This window comes from Paramisgurnus dabryanus, chromosome 14 (assembly GCF_030506205.2).
Source record: "Paramisgurnus dabryanus chromosome 14, PD_genome_1.1, whole genome shotgun sequence".
Classification (NCBI taxonomy): domain Eukaryota; kingdom Metazoa; phylum Chordata; class Actinopteri; order Cypriniformes; family Cobitidae; genus Paramisgurnus; species Paramisgurnus dabryanus.
Genome location: NC_133350.1, coordinates 9,128,068 through 9,148,988, shown reverse-complemented (window position 1 = coordinate 9,148,988; position 20,921 = coordinate 9,128,068). Strand labels below are relative to the sequence as shown.

At 37.0% G+C, this 20,921-nt stretch overlaps 1 protein-coding gene across 1 annotated transcript in view; it reads left to right on the top strand.

Moving 5' to 3' along the window:
* Nucleotides 1–20,921, top strand: part of dnah1 (dynein, axonemal, heavy chain 1) — a 51,097-nt gene that overhangs the window by 23,753 nt on the left and 6,423 nt on the right. Inside the window, exons 47-67 of the mRNA XM_065240988.2 lie at nt 2,721–2,917; nt 3,566–3,701; nt 3,979–4,187; nt 5,746–5,917; nt 6,242–6,433; nt 6,506–6,616; nt 6,703–6,888; nt 7,065–7,256; nt 8,949–9,116; nt 9,288–9,479; nt 11,632–11,763; nt 11,996–12,121; nt 12,413–12,532; nt 12,630–12,779; nt 14,045–14,205; nt 14,504–14,729; nt 16,020–16,215; nt 16,508–16,659; nt 17,789–17,985; nt 18,066–18,210; nt 18,317–18,475. Of these exons, the coding sequence (XP_065097060.1) occupies nt 2,721–2,917; nt 3,566–3,701; nt 3,979–4,187; nt 5,746–5,917; nt 6,242–6,433; nt 6,506–6,616; nt 6,703–6,888; nt 7,065–7,256; nt 8,949–9,116; nt 9,288–9,479; nt 11,632–11,763; nt 11,996–12,121; nt 12,413–12,532; nt 12,630–12,779; nt 14,045–14,205; nt 14,504–14,729; nt 16,020–16,215; nt 16,508–16,659; nt 17,789–17,985; nt 18,066–18,210; nt 18,317–18,475 (3,519 nt within the window). The remainder of the gene's footprint in view (nt 1–2,720; nt 2,918–3,565; nt 3,702–3,978; nt 4,188–5,745; nt 5,918–6,241; nt 6,434–6,505; nt 6,617–6,702; nt 6,889–7,064; nt 7,257–8,948; nt 9,117–9,287; nt 9,480–11,631; nt 11,764–11,995; nt 12,122–12,412; nt 12,533–12,629; nt 12,780–14,044; nt 14,206–14,503; nt 14,730–16,019; nt 16,216–16,507; nt 16,660–17,788; nt 17,986–18,065; nt 18,211–18,316; nt 18,476–20,921) is intronic.

Below are 20,921 nucleotides of genomic sequence, written 5' to 3'. Positions count from 1 at the left end.
CATCAGACTTGAAATTTTGCACCACAGCATCCAAAAAAGCTTTACATTGAATACGGGACCTTAGTTAGATCATGGGAATGTATAATAGAGGACATGGGCTTTTTCTGGCATAGGCCACTATCAACCACCAGAATATCCTTGTAACGCCCTAGCAGCCACGTGGCTATATCCTGGTAACCTCCCGCAACATTTTGTTTCTTTTTCAGAACATATACAGCGGGGAAAATAAGTATTAAACACATCAGCATTTTTATCAGTAAGTGGATTTTTTTAAGTTGGCTATTGACACAAAATTTCCACCAGATGTAGCCATCAAGCCAAATATTGAATTCATCAGAAATCAGAGCATTTAAGTATACAAGTTGAGTCATAATAAATAAAGTGTAATGACACAGGGAATAAGTATTGAACACACTTTATTTAAAGGACAAGTTCGGTATTTTACACTTAAAGCCCTGTTTTCAGATTGTTTATGATGAAATAGAACGGTTTTGACTGAAATTTCGAATTTTCGGGTGTTTGTTGTTTCACCTCCCACCTCTACAATGGCTGAATAGGTGCACTGGAATAATCCTTCCTAAAATGCATTAAACTTTCGTTTACAAAGACGTGAAACTCACCGAGTGGTCAGGGGTGTTCACTGATATGCTCACACAAAAGCAAAAGATGCTTTCCAACAGGTGTTTTACCATTCGTTGTAAACTTGTGGACCTATTTTTCCAAACGCCTCACACCCGTACATTCTTCCGCTGAGAGCTTGAATAATAGACACTTCAGCCCAGTTGGTGGCGATAATCTACTTTTGCCAATTGCAAGAATACAAACAACGTTCCCAGCGCGGAATAATACCGTACCTCACAGCACATCTACTACAAGTCAATGGAATTGGACAAAAACTACGATAAAAACTGTTGGAAAGCATCTTTTGCAGCGATTTTTGTGTGAGCATATCAGTGAACACCCCTGACCACTCGGTGAGTTTCACGTCTTTGTAAACGAAAGTTTAATGCATTTTAGGAAGGATTGTTCCAGTGCACCTATTCAGCCATTGACCAGCCGCATATGTCGAAATTTCAGTCAAAACCATTCTATTTCATCATAAACAATCTGAAAACAGGGCTTTAAGTGTAAAATACCGAACTTGTCCTTTAATAATTTGTAGAAAATCCTTTGTCGTCCAGTTGTCTGCATTGCTCAGGAGTGATTCTGGCCCATTCTTCCATACAAATGGTCTTTAAATCTTGAAGGTTCCTTGGGCCTCTTTTATGAACTTTTGATCTTCTTCTTTATGATTTTATGATCTTCAGTTCTCTTCATAGATTTTCTATGGGATTTAGGTCAGGTGATTGACTGGGCCGTTCAAGCAACTTGATTTTCTTTCTTTGAAACCACTTCATTGTTTCCTTGGCCTTGTGTTTGTCCACCCCCTTTTCATTTTCAGCTTTCTGGTAGATGGCAGCAGATTTTTATCCAGAATGTCTTGGTACATTTCTCTATTCATCCTGCCTTCAATAAAATGAAGTCTGCCAGTACCCCTTGCTGAAAATCAGCCCCAAACTTAACTGTTGTTATGGTGTTCTTGGGGTGGTGGTTAGTGCCTTTTCTTCTCCAAACATGGTGTGTAGAATGACTGCCAAAAAGGTAAATTTTGCTTTCATCTGACCATACTATAGTCTCCCAATAATTCACAGGCTTTTCCAAATGCTCTTTCGCAAACTTTAACCGAGCCTCAACATGCTTTTTGTTCAGCAATGGAGACTTGCGTGGTGAGCGTGCATGGATGCCATGGTGGTTCAGTACATTGCTTATAGTTTTCTGTGAAACAACAGTACCTGCTGATGCAATGTCTTACTGAAGTTCTGCCCAAGTGGTTCTTGGCTCTTGAAGAACTCTCCTGATTATTCTTTGGACTCCTCGGACAGGGATCTTACATGGAACACCTGGTCGTGGCCGGTTTATGGTGAAGTGATGCTCTTTCCATTTCCGGATATTGGCCCCCACAGTGCTCACAGGAACATTCAGCATTCTGGATATGCGCCTATAACAATTCCCATCAAAATGCTTTTCAACGATAAGATTACGCAAATCTTGAGCAAGTTCTTTGCTTTTACCCATCATGAAGCCTTTCCTGTGTGCCTCCTGGGTAATGAAAAGCCTTTATAGGCCACCAATTAGGACTAAAGCAGCTGATATCAATGATAGGGGGCAGGGTTTCTCTCTCAATACTGACAGATTTCAGGTGATCTCCTGGCTTTCTATGCCATTTTGCACCTTGTTTTGTTCATGTGTTCAATACTTATTCCCTATCATTTCACTTTATTCATTATGACTCAACTTGTATACTTAAATGTTCTGATTTCTTTGTATGATTTCAATATTGGCTTGATGGCTACATTTGGGCGAAATTTTGTGTCAATAGCCCACTTAGAAATCCCCTTACTGATAAAAATTGCTGATGTGTCAAATACTTATTATATGCTGTATATATTATTAGTAGTATATATTGTTTTTACTTTCACCAGTTTGTTTGCTTTGTAATTTCCATTGCCACAGTTTATTTCGCATTGAATATTTTATTTAAAACACTGTGTGGCACTCTGAATTTTGGACCAAGTTTTTAGTCTTGAGAGGAGAATACTAATATTATATACTAATATTATTATAAATATAATATATACTAATATTAAAAGTAACATTTCGTTCTATAACCTCTGATGCAGTTGTCCCGTGTGATGGAGGAGTGCATGGATGATTATAACCAGACCAGCACCACCAAGATGAAACTGGTGCTGTTCATGGACGCCATACAGCATGTGTGTCGCATCAGTCGAATCCTGCGCCAGCCGCTGGGTAACGCCTTACTTTTAGGGGTGGGTGGCAGCGGACGCCAGTCTCTCACCAGACTCGCCACACACATGTAAGAGCTAAAGCTTTTATTATGCTGAACCCTCAAAATATAAAAAGCATTACTAATGAATCTCATTTTATTTAAACCAGAAGTTAAGTAGGTATTAGGCCAAACTGGTTTCAAGCTTTAACAGTTTTGGCATTAAAATTATATATTTTGTCAAAGTGAACCTTGCCTGCAACCCCTTTAGCTCTGCCACCCATAGAGAACAGAAACGGGTGATGTCATGCTTGGAGCAATGCATGCTCAACATCTGTGACATATGTACTTCAATCAAGAAATCTTATATTGTTTTATGAAGTAATATTTGTAAACTGCAAAATCATGTAATTTTTAAAGTTACTGTTAAAATGTGTTAGGGGCCACATATGGAAGTCACTATTCACTAATATTAGCAAAGCATGTGCTAACATCTTTGTACTGTCTTTGTAATGTACTGTATATCTGCTGTTCCTGAATCTGAAAGCTCCATCAGTCTTGTGGCCTTATGGGAAAGCAATGTGTTTGTCACATGCACATTTTCGCTGATTCATGAATACTTTGCTTGTGACACATAAAAATGTATGTGCTGCTTCTAACATACTGTAAAGTAGGATTAGGTTTATTTTGGCTTGGGCCTTAGATTTCTGCTTTAGTGTCCATGACTTATGCTTTCAGGGCTGAGTATGAGTGCTTCCAAATTGAGCTTTCCAAGAACTATGGCCTCGCAGAATGGAGAGAGGACATCAAAAACATCATGCTGAAGGCTGGACTCCAAAATGTGCAAATCACTTTCCTGTTTGTAGATACACAGGTGAGAGAAACATTAAAACATGAAGTGATGTCACAGTAGTACACTGGGTTTTTACAACAAACATTGGTACTTGCTGGGATTCATAATGCTTAATATACAAAGTCCTTTCATGTAATCTACTGCATATTTATTACTTCTTAATAAACCTCTTGGCATTAGGCTTTCCCATCTGTGTTAAAATGCTTCTTTGAAGATCACTGGCAAAGTCATTAGTGTCTCAATACACATAAATTTAGGCGAGAGTTCTCAACACACTAATGTTTGGTCTGGTTTTTAGATTAAGAGTGAATCTTTCCTGGAGGATGTAAATAACATCCTGAACTCGGGTGACGTGCCCGGTCTTTACACTACAGAGGAGCAGGAACGGATCTTGACTACTATGAAACCTGTGGTTCAGGACATGGGCCAACAACCCACCAAAGCCAATCTCATGGCTGCCTACCTGAAAAGAGTTCGAAGCAACATCCACACTGTTCTTTGCATGAGGTGTGCATTTATTATTTGCCGGACACTTTACAATAATATTGTATTTGTTGACATCAGTAAATGCATTAGCTAGCTTTAACAGACAATGAGCAATATTGTGTTTCAGCATTTATTGTGTTAGTGTATAATGTTAGTTCCTTAGGGAATGCACAATGATAACAGTTATAATTAATTTTATTTAAAAAATTATTATTAAATGCTGCAATTAACATGAATTAAGATTAAAGGCGGGGTGCACGATCCCTGAAAACCAATGTTGAAATCACCTAAACAAACACGCCCCTACCCCAATAGAATCTGGACCTTCTTTTAATAGACCCGCCCCACACATATGCAACCCAGGCAACGATGTCAGTTAGTAGACATGCCCCTTAAAGGGATAGTTTGGCCAAAAATGATATTAAACCCATGATTTACTCACCCCCAAGCTGTCCGAGTTGCATATGTCCATCGTTTTTCAGACAAAGACATTTTCGGATATTTTAGAAAATGTTTTAGATCTTTCAGTTGATTAAATGTAATGTTACGGGGTCCACCCATAGTCCACGACCTTCAAGTCCAAAAAAAGTGCGTCCATCCTTCACAAATTAAATCCAAACGGCTCCAGGATGATAAATAAAGGTCTTCTGAGGGTAATCCGCGCGGTGTTGTTGTAGAAATATCCATATTTAAAACTTTATTAACGAAAATAACTACCTTCCGGTAGCGCCGCCATCTTAGTCGCGTCCGCATTCAGGATGAGAGCTTACGCAGCTTACGGAGGCTACTCTGCTGCTGCTCTGTGCCCCCGCCCTCCGAATTTTTCATACGACACTAAGAAAAGTGTGTACACTACGCTGATACTCTCTCCTGAATACAGAAGAGTCTAAGATGGCGGCGCTACCGGAAGGTAGTTATTTACGTTAATAAAGTTTGAAATATGGATATTTCTACAACAACACCGCGCGGATTACCCTCAGAAGACCTTTGTTTATCATTCTGGAGCTGTTTGGATTTATTTTGTGAAGGATGGACGCACTTTTTTTGGACTTGAAGGTCGTGGACCCCGTAACATTACATTTAATCAACTGAAAGATCTAAAACATTTTATAAAATATCCGAAAATGTGTTTGTCTGAAAAACGATGGACATATGCAACTCGGACAGCTTGGGGGTGAGTAAATCATGGGTTTAAAAATTGTGCACTCTGTCTTTAATAAGCTTTACAAGTATCGTTCATTTTTAGTTTATGATAGCTAATGCATCTACTAATGCTAGTCTTAAAATTGAATTTGTGCTTTTCCAGTTTTTTGTCTCTAATACTACATATGATCTAATTTGCTACAAATTATTTTCTGCATGTTATGCTTTTGGATGCTTTTATTGAAAGCTGTAAATAGAAAAAGGGTCTTATGTGCAAAACTGTTACGTTCTATCTATAGTTCTTTCCTATTATGAAATGTTACATGTTACATGCATAAGTGTAAGATTATTTTGTCTTTATATTTAAAAAATATCCTGCAATATTGCACTTAAACATTTAACTTTCACAAAATCTGTTATTTGTCTCCATCTACAGTCCAGTAGGGGAAGTGTTCAGGGCTCGACTCAGGCAGTTCCCATCTCTTGTCAACTGTTGCACCATTGACTGGTTTAGTGCCTGGCCACAGGATGCGCTACAGTCTGTGGCAACATCTTTTCTTAATGAGCTTCCAGAACTGGAGGCCAACCCTACTGCCGTCAAAAGCCTGGTGAGGATGATGACTGTGTTTGTGAGTTTAAGTATATACCAGGTGTGCCACACTTAAAAAGTGAAGCCAAAACAGGTGGCTGGCTATAGTAACGGTCATAAATCTCGTCCTTTCCATGTCAAAAATGAATGGCACATAAGTCAAATATAATTTACACTTCAAATACATTTTTTCCAACGGTGGTTTCTGTTATTTCAGTTATGCTGGTTTACTTGTCAGCTGCTTTTTTGGGAGATTTTGGCTTCAACATTGGAAGTCTATGGAGACACATTGTCCATCTATTTTACAGTTTATGCGTAAAAATTATTTGCTTTGTCCATGCAGGCGCAGATGTGTGTTGAGATCCATCAAATGGTGTCCAGGAGGTGTGAGCAGTACCTTGCTGAACTTTCTCGCCACAACTGTGTAACTCCTAAAAGCTACTTGGAGCTTCTCAGCATATTCTCATCTCTGATTGGCCGTAAGAAGCAGGAGCTACACACCGCTCGACAGCGAATGAAAACCGGCCTGGACAAGGTAATGAGGGGAAACAACTAATCGGGGCTGTGATGTGGTTTGTGATCCTACAGTATGTATGTTTGTGTGTAGTTGCTGAGCACAGCAGAAGATGTGAGCAAGATGCAGGAAGAGTTGGAGATGATGCGACCACAGCTCGAAGAGGCAGCCAAGGACACTGTGGTCACCATGGAGAAAATTCAAGTGAATAATACCAAAATCAAACAAAAAAATATAAATGCAGATACAGAGGCACACAACCCTATCATTATTTTTGTGTGTATGTGTAGAAAGACACTGTAGTAGCCGAGGAAACCCGCATAGCTGTGCAGGCCGAGGAGGCTAAAGCCTCTGAAAAGGCTTGTGTAGCTCAGGCCATCGCTAGTGATGCTCAGAAGGATCTGGACGAAGCACTGCCTGCTCTGGACGCTGCCCTCACCAGTCTTCAATCACTCAAAAAGAATGATGTCGTTGAGGTGCAACACATACAGTTCATTATTACCTCTTAATACTTAATGTTTACTTTCCATTGTGTGTATGCTATGCAATTACTGCTCTATAAAGAACAAGCGTGACCGAATGTCAAAGATCCTTTCAATTCAGCTGTTATAAATCAGCATCATTTAGGTGTTTGTGTGGACTTGATGTGCAGGTTAGGGCTCTGCAGAGGCCTCCGCCAGGAGTGAAACTGGTTATAGAAGCAGTCTGCATCCTTAAGGGTATCAAACCGAAGAAGGTTGCAGGAGAAAAGCTTGGAGAGAAGGTTGATGATTACTGGGATGCAGGGAGGAGCCTGCTGCAAGATCCTGGGAGGTTTTTGGAGAGTCTGTTCAAGTATGACAAGGTAAGGACACCCGTGCTAGCAAAATCAGTCTAATTTTGAGCTATAGGCGAAAGAAAGTATAAATATCGGTTTTCATAAAAGTAAGTAATTAAGCCCTTGTCTAGCGATCCCAATGCTCTAAATAGTCATATAACATTTCAAATTAATTTTATTTGTACACTTTCTGAGAGGTGTACCATCCTAAATGGGTGATTCTCGCGAAATTAGACTTATGAGGTGTCATGAAACATTTTGATAATAAAAGTAAATGCTATCAAAATAAGAAGCATACAGTAACAAACATCTCTTCCTGTACTATTTTGCACATGATTTCAAATGACATCATACAAACCAATTTTGTTGTTTTTTCCACATTTAAGGGGGAAAATTTCATTACTGCAACGTGTCCATGACTGGATTTGACATGGAAATTTTTTTATAAACATTTTTTTTATAAAAAGCTTCAGTGCATGTTATACTATAAACATTTACAGTAAATGGTATTTGGTGATCATTGGTAAATGTAGAGACAATAGTAAGGAATATAAATGTGTCCAAGACCAATTTTCTCATCCTCTGCAACAATTTTCATTTTCAAAAAAAAAAAAAAATTGTTGGAAGGGACATAATTGACTGTGACACTCAAGATGGCTACCAGGTAAGTAGTTCTTATATTTTCTCTCCAATTTGTCATAGTACCTAGACAACTTTTTAGCCCTCATTACCGAAACACGAAAAACAATCTAAAAAATGTAAATAATTCTATAGGAAATATTTTTTAAATCCTCTAAAAATAATGGTCATAGTAAATTCAGACGTTAATCTTATATGTGCAAAAAAATTGTCTTCAAGTGCTTTTTAAAAAATCTGATGCTGGACACCTTCTAAGTCTGGATTTCGTGAGAATCACCCAAATGCTTAATCCATCCACATGCACGTCTGACATTTTGGTTTTGATTTTAAAACATGCAGGATTAGAAACTAAAGTGCAGGACTTGCTTGGTGTTAAAAGAGTTTGGGACCTGATTGATGTACAAAGAGTTATTAAGACCTTGTTCACACTGTCAGTCTAAATCCGATTTTTATCCAATTTGAATCCAGTCACATTTAGAACGTGTGAATGACCAAAAACCGCATGAAATCCATTTTTTTTTTCTAATCCGTTTCAGGCTACATGCAGAGGTGGTTTGAAATCTGTTTCAAATCGCATTTCCGGAAATCGCAGGATCCGGATTTTATTTTTTCAAAATTGGATGAACTTCAAACTCTGTCATTTTTGTCAAATCTTTTTTTCAAATTTAAATTGTTTTTAACTAATTTAGAAAAATTGCTAATTCCAACTCAATTTGCCTACACAGGTATTCTCTCATTGTGTCATCTTGTGGTGTTTTTGTTTTGTGTCTACAGATATAACTCACTCAAAAATGAAAATGTTTGTACCAATGTACCATTGTTTAATTCTAAACCCATTTTGTATGTGAAACAATGAAAATTGTCTTGCTCCCGAATAGCATCCAATGAAAGTTCACAGTGGTGGCTGTCAAGTTCCAATTATAGGATATTAAAAGGATATTATAGTAGATAGCTTTGTGTAAAAAAAACATTAAAAATGTCATTACAGACTACTCAATATCAGCATTTTTGTGAAGCATAAGAATGAAAGCATTTCAGCCAAAAGTGTATAAAATGTAAGTATTTGTCTGCTCGTGACAGGACAATATCCCAGACTCAGTGATCAAACAAGTACAGCCCTACATTGACAATCCAGAGTTCCAGCCTGCCTCCATTGCCAAGGTGTCCAAAGCCTGTACCTCCATCTGTCAGTGGGTGCGAGCAATGCACGTGTACCATTTTGTGGCCAGAGCTGTAGAGCCCAAACGGGTAAGAGCTTCATTCTACGAATTCTTCTCTTTTAAAGTTGTCACCTGGCACTTCTTGAAAGACTGCAGGCATATTTGATGTATTTCTGAAACTTATGGTTGTGTAAGGCTAAACAGCGCTTGAGATTATGAAATCTGAATGTGCTGTATGTGTGTGTTTGTGTACGAGCAGCAAGCTTTGCGAGAGGCTCAGGAGGATCTGGAGGTAACCCAACGCATTCTGGATGAAGCTAAGAATAAGTTAGCAGCCGTGGAGAAAGGCATCACCACACTGGAGGCTAAATATCACGAATGTCTGGCCAAGAGAGATGATCTAGATGCTAAGTGTCAATTGTGTGAGACCAGACTGGTCCGTGCAGATAAAGTGAGTGAAAGAAGCTGACCTTTTGAATTTTTTTAACTCACCTGTCTGTTATATACCTGTCTTTCACTATATAAATACATGTGTTAGGTTCATAGACTGTAAAAAAGATGGACGTAAGTATCCATGACGTCTTTTTTGCTCTAAAGATGGGCATTTTAACATGGTCAATGGGGATTGACTTCCTTTTGGAGCCAGCCTCTAGCGGCCAATCAATGAATTGCAGTTTAAATCATTTCCGTATTGGCTTCATCAGAGAGATCGGAAGGTTGCCCCTCGGTTAAGTTACACAACTAAAGCTAAATTTCTTTTTAGATGTGCAGTGACTAAAGTTTAATCTCCTGTTGCCTTGAACAGTGGAAAATTGTCTACATACAGCATTTCAACCAGGGGTCCTTGACTGCCACCAAATGGGGGCATTTTGCCACCAAACTTTGAGAGTGTGGCACTGAATTTTACATCCAGTCGCACATGTGCGACCAGTAAATTTGACCTTTTTTGTGATGTGACAATGAATTAGAAACAGCCATTGCACTTTCTGCATCTATCATTCAAGTATTTATTAGTAATACAGTGGAAATTAGTAGAAATGTGAATATTTGGTTAGCATGTTGATTTACGGTGTGTGCCCCTAAATTTTCTGGTTGCGCCCCTAAAATTTCCAGTTGGGGGCCACTGTGCTTCTAGTGAAAAAGGTTAGTCTGGAGCCCTGATTGTCATTACTAACTACTATTACAATCTGAATTGAACATAAACTAATCATCTGATAAGCATTCTAATTAATAATAATAATTAGTTACATTTATATAGCGCTTTTCTGCAGCACTCAAATCGCTTTACATATGAATGGGGGAATCTCCTCAACCACCACCAATGTGCAGCATCCACCTGGATGATGCGATAGCAGCCATATTGCGCCAGAACGCCCACCACACACCAGCTTACTAGTGAAGAGGAGATGGAGTGATATAGCCGATGATTTTTGTATATATGGGGATGATTATTAGGCCAATGGGCAAGTTTGGCCAGGATGCAGTAATAAAATGCAGTAATATTTTTTATGCAAGTTATTATAATGATTTTAAAATCTAGCTTTTATGTTGAGTTTCTCTGTATTTTCTGAGAGCATGGTGGTGAAAATTTTGGGCTAAAATAATAACTTTTAATAAAAACACACCAGAATGGAGTAACATAAACATAGAATAAACTTTTTAATTGTATATGGGGGACCAAAGTACTCAAAATTAAATAATTAAATAGACTACAAAGTAGGGATGCTTAACGATTAATCGTGATTAATCGTTAGCAGAATAAAAGTTTTTGTTTACATTATATATGTGTGTGAACTGTGTATAATAACTTTGTATAAATAAATGTACACACATGCATGTATATGTTTTAGAAATGTTTACATGTGTATATACATTTGTATATTTATGTATAATTTATATTATATATAAATATAAATACTTCGTATATAAAAAAAATTTCTTAAAATTATACATGAATGTGTTCATATATATATACAGTTTACACACATATGTGATGTAAACAAAAACTTTTATTCTGCTAACGATTAATCGCGATTAATTGTTTAGCATCCCTACTACAAAAGATTAATCACGATTAATCACATACAAAGTAAAAGTTTGTGTTTTGTATTGTGTGTACTTATTATTTGTATATAAATATACACATACATGTATACATTTATGAAAAATACATATTATTTATTTATAAAATATATCACAATATATAAGGTCAAATGTTTCTTAAACACATAGATGCATATGTGTGTATATGTAAAAAATTACACCCAGTGTATTTTATTTTATAAGAAATAAATCGCGATTAATCTTTTACAGCCCTAAAAATAATTTAATAAGCCAAAAATTAAATATAACATTTTATATATAAATATATATTAAATAATTCAATAATCCAAAATATGTATTTATTCTTTTTGTAATATCAAATGCATACATTTTATTGTTAAAACTACTACAAATTCTGCCTATTACTATGCAAAACATTTTTTAAATATTTCAAATGTTAAGTGTTGTATTTTCCTTTAATTAAAAAAAAAGATAAATGTATTTTTTTTGTTATTTAATTATAAAATTATTGCTTAGCTTACAAATGTTGTATGTTACAGTTAATTGGAGGTCTGGCAGATGAGAAAGTGCGCTGGAGAGAGACCGTGCAACAGCTGGAATACATGGTGAATAATGTAACAGGAGATGTTCTGCTGGCTGCAGGATACGTGGCTTATCTCGGACCTTTCACTGTAAGTTTGTGTGTCTCTGTGTAAGATTGAGCCAGGGCATTGTGCAGGCTACAATAATGTGATGGTTTATGTGTTATGTGTTGTTAAAGTTCTTTCACACTGATAAAAACCAAAGAGATAATTTTGTTAGATGTATGGAATGGATCATCAACCCCAAATCATTCATCATGTGCAGTAACATATTGTAATATAGTAAAATGACACAATGAAGTGTAAATATGTATTCTTGCAGGGAGAGTATCGTTCAGCGATGGCTGAGGAGTGGATCAGAGGTTTTAAAGAGCTGCAGGTTCCTCACACAGAACAACCAAACCTGGTCAACACACTGGGAGACAAAGTCAAGATCCGCTCCTGGCAGGTTAGACAATAACAAATGATGTACTGTACTTTACTTATGTGTGCATTAGTAAAAGCTGCTGTAATATAGTGTTTGCTTATGGTAATTTGAGCCTAATAATGTTTGTTTTTCACATTAGCCTAAATAATATTAACCACTATAACAATGGGTGTTCATATTTTTTCCACCCGCATATATTCTGCATCTTATTCACATCAATGTGTTGTTGTTGTAGCATATACTTAGTTTGTCCCTTCAGTGTAAAGCTATTTTCCTGTTTGGGTGAATGTATTTATATGTTAATTTGTGCAGATTGCAGGCTTGCCCAGAGATAGTCTGTCTGTGGAGAACGGAGTAATCGCCCAGTACTCTCAGCGCTGGCCTCTGTTTATTGATCCTCAGGGACAGGCAAACAAGTGGATCAAGAACATGGCAAGAAATTTTTTGAAATGCAGCTTGGAACAGACTAACTAGCTTTATCCAAATGTTGATTGTTTTTGCATTTTCACACGCTGTGTATTCGTCGCAGGAGTGTGATAACAGATTAGACGTGATGAAGCTGAGTGACCGGGACTTCCTGCGTAGTTTAGAAAATGCAATTCGATTTGGGAAACCCTGTTTGCTGGAGAACGTTGGGGAGGAGCTTGACCCTGCATTGGACCCTGTCCTCCTACGACAGGTGCACACATTTACTTAAGTTTGTTTGACAAAATGATAAAATAAACCTTGAAATCAACTCTAGCTACATTATGAAAATATACAGCGGGTGGACAAATTAATGTGAATGACAGTGAAATAGCTGAGGTGTCTATAATAAGGTGTCGGACTAGTGATAATTTTTTCACCTATTTTTAATTTAGTCTTGTACCAAATGTCCTTGTTAGTTTCCGTTTTAGTCGACTAAAAGTCTCATCTTTTTAGTTTAGTTTTAGTCAAAAGAAAACTCAATATATCTTAGTCAAGTTTTAGTTAAAACATTTTTGTATTTTTTTAAATAAATTATTTCTGAGATCATTTCTGATAACCATTTCAGTCAAATAGTGTTTCACACATCTCAAATATTGGTTAAATGTCATAATAATCACCTGAAAAAATACACTTGTTGAATGATTTTTGTTGAATCAGGGCTCCAGACTAACATTTGAGATAGGTGGCACTGGCGCCACCAAGTTGTACAGAATATTCTATCTCTAGTAGAGATGATTGTAGACAAAAATGAAGAGAGATTTTATCTTAGTTTTTATTTTATGCAAAACATTTTAGTCTCGTCTTTTATCGTCAACAATAATTCATGTTAATTTCGTTTTAGTCAGCGGACATCTGTGCACTCTCGTCATCGTCTCTTCTTAGTCATGGAAAAAAGGTCGTTGAGGAACATATTTAGTCTCATCTCGTCTGACGAAATTAACACTATGTTGGACATGCAACCTAGACTTTATTAAATTAAGATAACCACAAAGTTTATATTTTTCACTGCTTTATAAATAATATTAACCACTATATTATTTTGTCCACCTTCTGAATATTTTGAATGTTTAACGCTAGACTCCACATACAGGCTTTATTTTTTTAGAAGGCTGAGACTGTATGGGTTTGGTAGTAATATCTTGCGTGTTTTTGCCAGGACACACTTGAAAGTCTTATTTGCTACAAATCACAGTCGGGTTTGAAAACTTGTCTGTTCAACTTTAAAAATCATAAGAATAAAACAATATGATCCCATTCTGACGCCAAGCATCCTCTTTATAGCGAATATTGCCATTATTATTATTATTATTATTTATTTTTATTTTATTGTCTGTTCAGAACAACACTGTAGCACTTAGCCCAAGACAAATTTCCCTTTAGGGACAAGTTTATCCTTATACAGTTGTTACATGTGGTGTTATAGTATTTACTTGTCCCTACAGTGTAAAGCTAACTTCCTGTTTGTGTGTTCCTCAGACCTATATTCATGAAGGTAACAGGGTTATGAAGCTGGGAGACACTGTCATTCATTACCATGATGATTTTAAGATGTATATCACCACCAAGCTGCCCAACCCACGCTACTCACCAGAGATCTCTACCAAAGTCACTCTGATCAACTTCACCCTTTCACCCAGGTAGGATTCCTCTTTACCTGTCTTCAGGTAGGATGAAGATAAAGAAATCAAATGGATTTTGTTTGTTGTTGTTTTTTATATTTGCCCACTGCTATAGGGCATACAGCAAAAAGACACACAGCATGTCACCTGTTTACTGTATGTCAAATTATTTCTGTATTAGTTATTTTGCAACTACATTTTTTTATATTTGGAAATTGTTTTTTACTTTCACAACTTTATTTTTGCCCTGACCCCTGGTTAATTTCTGATGTGTGCTTGGATGAAGATAGCTAAACTTTTATGTTTGTTCATGCAGTGGTCTCGAGGATCAACTGCTGGGCCGTCTTGTAGCTGAAGAGAGACCCGATCTGGAGAGTGCAAAGAACCAGCTGATAGTGAGTAATGCACACATGAAGCAGGAGTTAAAGGAGATAGAAGATCAGATCCTGTTTCGCTTGAGCTCTTCTGAAGGAAACCCTGTTGATGACGAGGAACTGATCCGAGTGCTGGCGGCCTCCAAAGTCAAAGCTGAAGAGATTCAGGTCTGTCTAAGAAAAAATACTTGTTTCCCAGTTTTGTAAAAGCTCAAGGTACCAAATATTTATTTTTTATTGCAATTAGATTTATTTATCTGTTTTGTCCTATTGTATTCTTTACATATGTCTGCTTTAAAAAAAATTTAAATGTGTGTCTACCCAGAGGGAGGGGGTGTTTTAGAAAGGAGTGTTACTGTTGTAACACTTTACTTTAAGGGGTGTTCATAAGACTGACATGACACATGAACATGAAGGTGATTTTATGCACATTTATGACAACTGTCATTAAGTGTCATTTGTTAAATTATGTCATTTTTAATGCAAAGATGACATTGTTTAAATTGTCTTTGTTATGACAACTTGACATGAACCAATACATCATAACTTGTCATAAATCTGTCATAAACATGACATAAAAAAATATTATACTACCTAGCTTTAATGGGTTTACATTACATCAAACTGTAATTTAAATGTCATTAAGTGTTAATATAAATACATTTAAATACCTCAACAAAATGAAAGAGACACATTCAAATAGTATACTTAACTTTATGTATGTGCACAATACATAAAAACTGACATCTAACAGAACTTGTTCTTCTTCACACAGAGGGTTCTGAAATTTTCCCGTCATAGAAAAATATAACAAAACATTTAATCAATTCAATTTAATGTAATTAGCTTTGCAGTGATATAGCCCATTATTGTACTGTTTTTATTTACTTTTAGGTGAATCGCTCTCCAAATGCAATAAAATATAATTTTATCAAGTTAAATTATTATTATTATTATTATTATTGTTATTGTTATTATTGAATGATTGATTTTATTTGTTAAACACATGGAGGAAACGAAAAAAAAAAATATTATGAACTGAAGAATATGCATGACGCTGTAATGAAACAGAGTATTAACACTTAATGACATTTGAATGACAAATTATATTTGTAACACAAGTAAAAAGTGGTCAGTTATGTTGTCTTAGTAATGTCATGTTGTCATAACAAGTTATAATGTATTGGTTAATGTTAAGTTGTCATAACAAAAACTTCTTAAACAATGTCATCTTTGCATTAAAACTAACATAACTGAACGAATGACACTTAATGAAAGTTGTCATAAATGTGCATAAAATCTCCTTCATGTTCATAGCACGTGTCATGTCATGATTATGAAGGTGTCATGTCTGTCTTATGAACACCCTTTTAAGTGTTACCGCTACGATTAAATTTGTTTTCCAAAAAGGACAATTAAATAATGATTAAGAAAGGTTTGATTTCTCTAACCCACTAGGCTAAAGTAACAATAGCCGAGGCGACTGAGAGGGACATTGATGCCACCCGTCTGGAGTACGTTCCTGTAGCTGTCCGAGCGCAGATTCTCTTTTTCTGTGTGTCAGATCTGTCAATCGTTGACCCCATGTACCAGTACTCTTTGGAGTGGTTTTTAGGAATTTTCATGGCTGGTATCGCCAACTCAAAGAAAGCAGGTTTGATAAACAAAAACAAAAAATACTTAAATTAACAATTAAAAAGAAAACATTACTTTGTTTTGATTGACAGTATTTTCCAAAATTTCCAACACACTCATTAAATGTGTATACTGTGATTTGCTCTGTAAAAATACACTTTACTGTACCAAATGTTAGCAGGCCTGTGAAAACCCAGCTAAAATGTTTGATTATTAGACTTTAGCCTGGATTTCACAGAAATGCTCACAAATGGTTAAGAGTCCAGTTGACAAATGTTTGGTTTCAACCCCAACCTTGAATCTCTCCACAGAGACAGTAAAGGAGCGCATTACCAACATTAATGAGTTCTTCACCTTCAGCCTGTACTGTAACGTCTGCCGGAGCCTGTTTGAGAAACACAAGCTTATGTTTGCCTTCCTCCTGTGTGCCCGAATCCTGATGAACGACAACAAGATTGACATGGTCAGAGATCAAAAAATATGCTAGTACAGGGGTGTTCAATTGTTTTTGGGGCAAGGACCCCTTAGATGAGAGGGGCATGGAGCAGAGACCTACTGATACTAAATGTGTAAAACAGAGATATTTAAGTAGGCGGTAAAGTACAAGAGGCTGCTTTATTGTGTTAGGCACAAGTTACGCAAAGCAAAGTACAGCACAATAATTAAAATATAAAGCACATAATTTTCTACATGTTAATTTTATTGTTATAGTAGATTTAGTTTAACTCTTTCCTCGCCATTGACGAGTTATCTCGTCAATTAAAAGAAAACATTTGCATAAAAAACATGTTTTTTGATGAGGTTTTGTAATCTGTAACTTTGATTATCCACTAGATGGCACACTTACCCAATTTATAAAAAACTGAAGCTAAAATAATTTACTAATTTTAAACTCTGTGTATGTTTTGATAGTTGTTCTGAATCTGATCTCTAACAAAATTCCTTCACAAAAATGCAGTTATTTCAGCTTTTTGCTCATTTTTATTTTAAAAAATACAGATTAAAGAGTTTAAAAGCAGAGAAAAAAATATAAATAGGATGAAACGTTTTTTTCCCGTTTTGTTTGTTTGTTTGTTTAAAAACAGAGGGTCTTTTCTTTTATTTGATATATTTTTATGTTTATATATTTTTGGAAGAAAATTTTCCCGGAAGGCATTTTGTGAAACCTTTGTGAAAATCACAAAAAATGCTGGCGGGCAACTTTTCAAAAAATGGCTGGCGGGGAATGAGTTAATTATTATTTTAAGGTATTTGTAGTGTAATAATTTTCATTTCAATGTGAGATGGACAATTACACATTTATCTGAACCTAAGCTTTCAGTTTCAGACCTTCAATAAGCCTACGCAGCCATGCACGTGCACAACTTAAAAGGCACTTTGGTTGTAACGTTTTGTACATATGTTTTACATAATTAACAAAAAGAAAACTTGTGATTAAACATCATTTGGCGGAAACCCTGCAGTTCCGCTGCAGACCCCTGGTTGAAGACCAATGTGCTAGTAGATATGACACTGATAGTGAAATAATAGCATTAGGAAATAGGCAGCTTGTAAACTTAATATTTAAGTCCCATTTGTGTGTGTTTATACAGGCTGAGTGGCGTTACATGTTATCAGGTGGCCTTACCCAGAAACAGGCTCCAAACCCGGCACCAAACTGGCTGTCAATAAGAGCTTGGCAGGACATACAGGCACTAAGTGCTCTGCCCACCTTCAGCAAACTGGCAGAGAGTTTTACCGAACATAAGCTCAGTTTCAAGAGGATATTCGATAGTCACCAACCACACAGGTACAATCACACCTACAGTATAGGTCCTGTTTGAGGACTGTCCTCGCTAGTTCTTGTGTTTTGATTTTCTGTGTTTGCAGGGAACCTCTTCCAGGTGAGTGGAACAACATTTTAGACTCTTTCCAGAAGCTTCTGGTCCTGAAATGTCTAAGGGCCGACACGCTTACTCACGGCCTGCAGGACTTTGTGGCATCACAGCTTGGTCAGAGATTCATTGAGCCTCAGGTGCACAGATCATAGTCCACACATTGATTCACCATCAAACTGGTGATGTTTATTATGCAGTTAATATCTCACCATCCTCGGTTTGTAATTTGTCTCTTATTCACAGACGTCAGACCTGTCTGTGGTGTTTAAAGAGTCGTCTCCATCCACCCCGCTCATTTTCGTCCTGTCTCCTGGCACTGACCCCGCCGCTGACCTCTACAAGTTCGCAGAGGCCATGAAGTTTTCAAAGAAGCTGAATGCCATTTCTCTTGGCCAAGGCCAGGTCAGAATATTTTCTAGAAATACAAGCAGAACTTTACATACATACAAAGTTTTATTTTTTAAACATACAGTGCAGAGCTGGGCAAAATGTTTTTTGTAAGCATTGACAAAACCCAAACTTAGATTGTTAGATATCAACTATAAAACAGTTTTAATATATTTTATCAATACATTTTAATCCTCATAGCATATGCATTGCCATTGTGTAACCACTAGAGGCCAGTATAACTCTATAAAGAGGCTTGCACATATTTCTTAGACATAATTACATTTAGACACACATTTAGATAATTTCAGTGACTACTATTTTTTTAATGTGTAGAGTCTGAAATGTTGAATTGCATTATGCTTACAGTACAACCTGAACATTGTTTTAGAAAAAGAACACATGGGATGCATTTTGTTGCCCATTATTTGATTCAAAATGTACTAAAAGTACAACAACAAAAAACAGACATTGATAGAGATCAATTAGACATAACACTAATTTTTGTATTATTATTATTATTATTATTATTATTATTATTATTATTTTCATTTCCCTTGGAGTAGAATTGTGACCAATAAAGTCCAAACAAATTGTGCCCATGTGTTCCCTTAGCAAGTGCCACAGAAGTCACCAAGTTTTGTATCAAAATTCAAAACTTATTTTTTGGGTCAAAAGTGACTGAAGACAACAAAAAGGTTAAATCTGCTTCCTTAAATCGAATTAAAGTTGTTTGATGCCTTTTTTAGAAGTCAACATGAAATTTATTTGGTTTTTTATTAAACACAGACTTATATATTTCAAATGTTTATTTCTTTAAGTTTTGATGATTATGTAACTGACAACTAAGAAAAATCCCAAATTCAGTATCTCAGAAAATTTGAGTATTGTGAAAATATGGAAGACACCTGGTGCCAAACTCTAATCAGCTAATTAACTCAAAACACCTACAAAGGCATTTAAATTGTCTCTCAGTCTAGTTCTGTAGACTACACAATCATGGGGAAGACTGCTGACTTGACAGTTGTCCCAAAGACAACCATTGACACCTTGCACAAGGAAGGCAAGACACCAAAGTCATTGCAAAAGAGGCTGGCTATTTACAGAGCTCTGTGTCCAAGCACATTAAAAGAAAGGCGAAAGGAAGGAAAAGATGTGGTATAAAAAGTGCAGCTGGAGTCAGTGCTTCAAGAACCACTACGCACAGACGTATGCAAGACCTGGGTTTCAGCTGTCATATTCCTGGTGTCAAGCCACTCTTGAACAACAGACAGCATCAGAAGCGTCTCGCTTCTGGACTGCTGCAGAGTGGTCTAAATTTATGTTCTCTGAAGAAAGTAAATTTTGCATTTCCTTTGGAAATCAGGGTCTCAGAGTCTGGAGGAAGAGAGGAGAGGCACACAATCCACGTTGCTTGAGGTCCAGTGTAAAGTTTCCACAGTCAGTGATGGTTTGGGGTGCCATGTCCTCTGCTGGTGTTGGTCCACTGTGTTTTCTGAGGTCCAAGGTCAATGCAGCCGTATACCAGGAAGTTTTCCAGCACTCCATGCTTTCCTGCTGCTGACCAACTTTATTGAGATGCAGATTTCATTTTCCAACAGCACTTGGCACCTGCACACAGTGTCAAAGCTACCAGACCATGGTATTCCTGTTATTAATTTGCCAGCAAACTCGCCTGACCTTAACCCCATAGAAAATCTATGTGGTATTGTGAAGAGGAGGATGCGAGATATGCCAGACCCAACAATGCAGAAGAGCTGAAGGCCACTATCAGAGCAACCTGGGCTCTTATTATACCTGAGTAGTGCCACAGACTGACCGACTCCATGCATTGCTGCAGTAATTCAGGCAAAAGGAGCCCCAACTAAGTATTTAGTGCTGTCCTGTCATGGTTCTGCCATCTTATCCTTTGGTTAATCTAGTCTTGGGGCAGGATCATGACAGGCCCATGTTTTGTGTGGGATCACGTGGTCTTAGTATGGGTTTTACTAGACCACGTGTTCCTGGTGTCTTGTCACTTTTACCTCGCTCCCTTGTCACCCTCATTGTTTAATCCATGTCACCTGTTGTATTCATTAGTTCTCCCCTATGTAAGGTCTTTGTGTTTGTTACTCTGTGCCTGTTCATTGTTGTTTCATGTATTGTTCCATGCCTTGTTCCATGCATCGTTATACCCGTGTGAATACTTTGTTAGTTTAGTCTTTTCCCTGTGTATGTTATTTTTGTGGGTTGTTTATTTTGTTGTTTTTGTCTTAAATAAATTCCCTATTTTTGTACATCCGTGTCTGCACTTGGGTTCTGTCAAAACGTATCATGACAGAATGAACAGGCCAACTGAACCAGGTTGCCGATCCGTAGAACACCCTCCTTTAGGGGGACCGCCATGTCTGTTCGTGCCCCTAATCGCCAGATGGCGGCCGCAACCAAAGCTTCTCATCCCGTCCCGCTTTTTCCCATCATG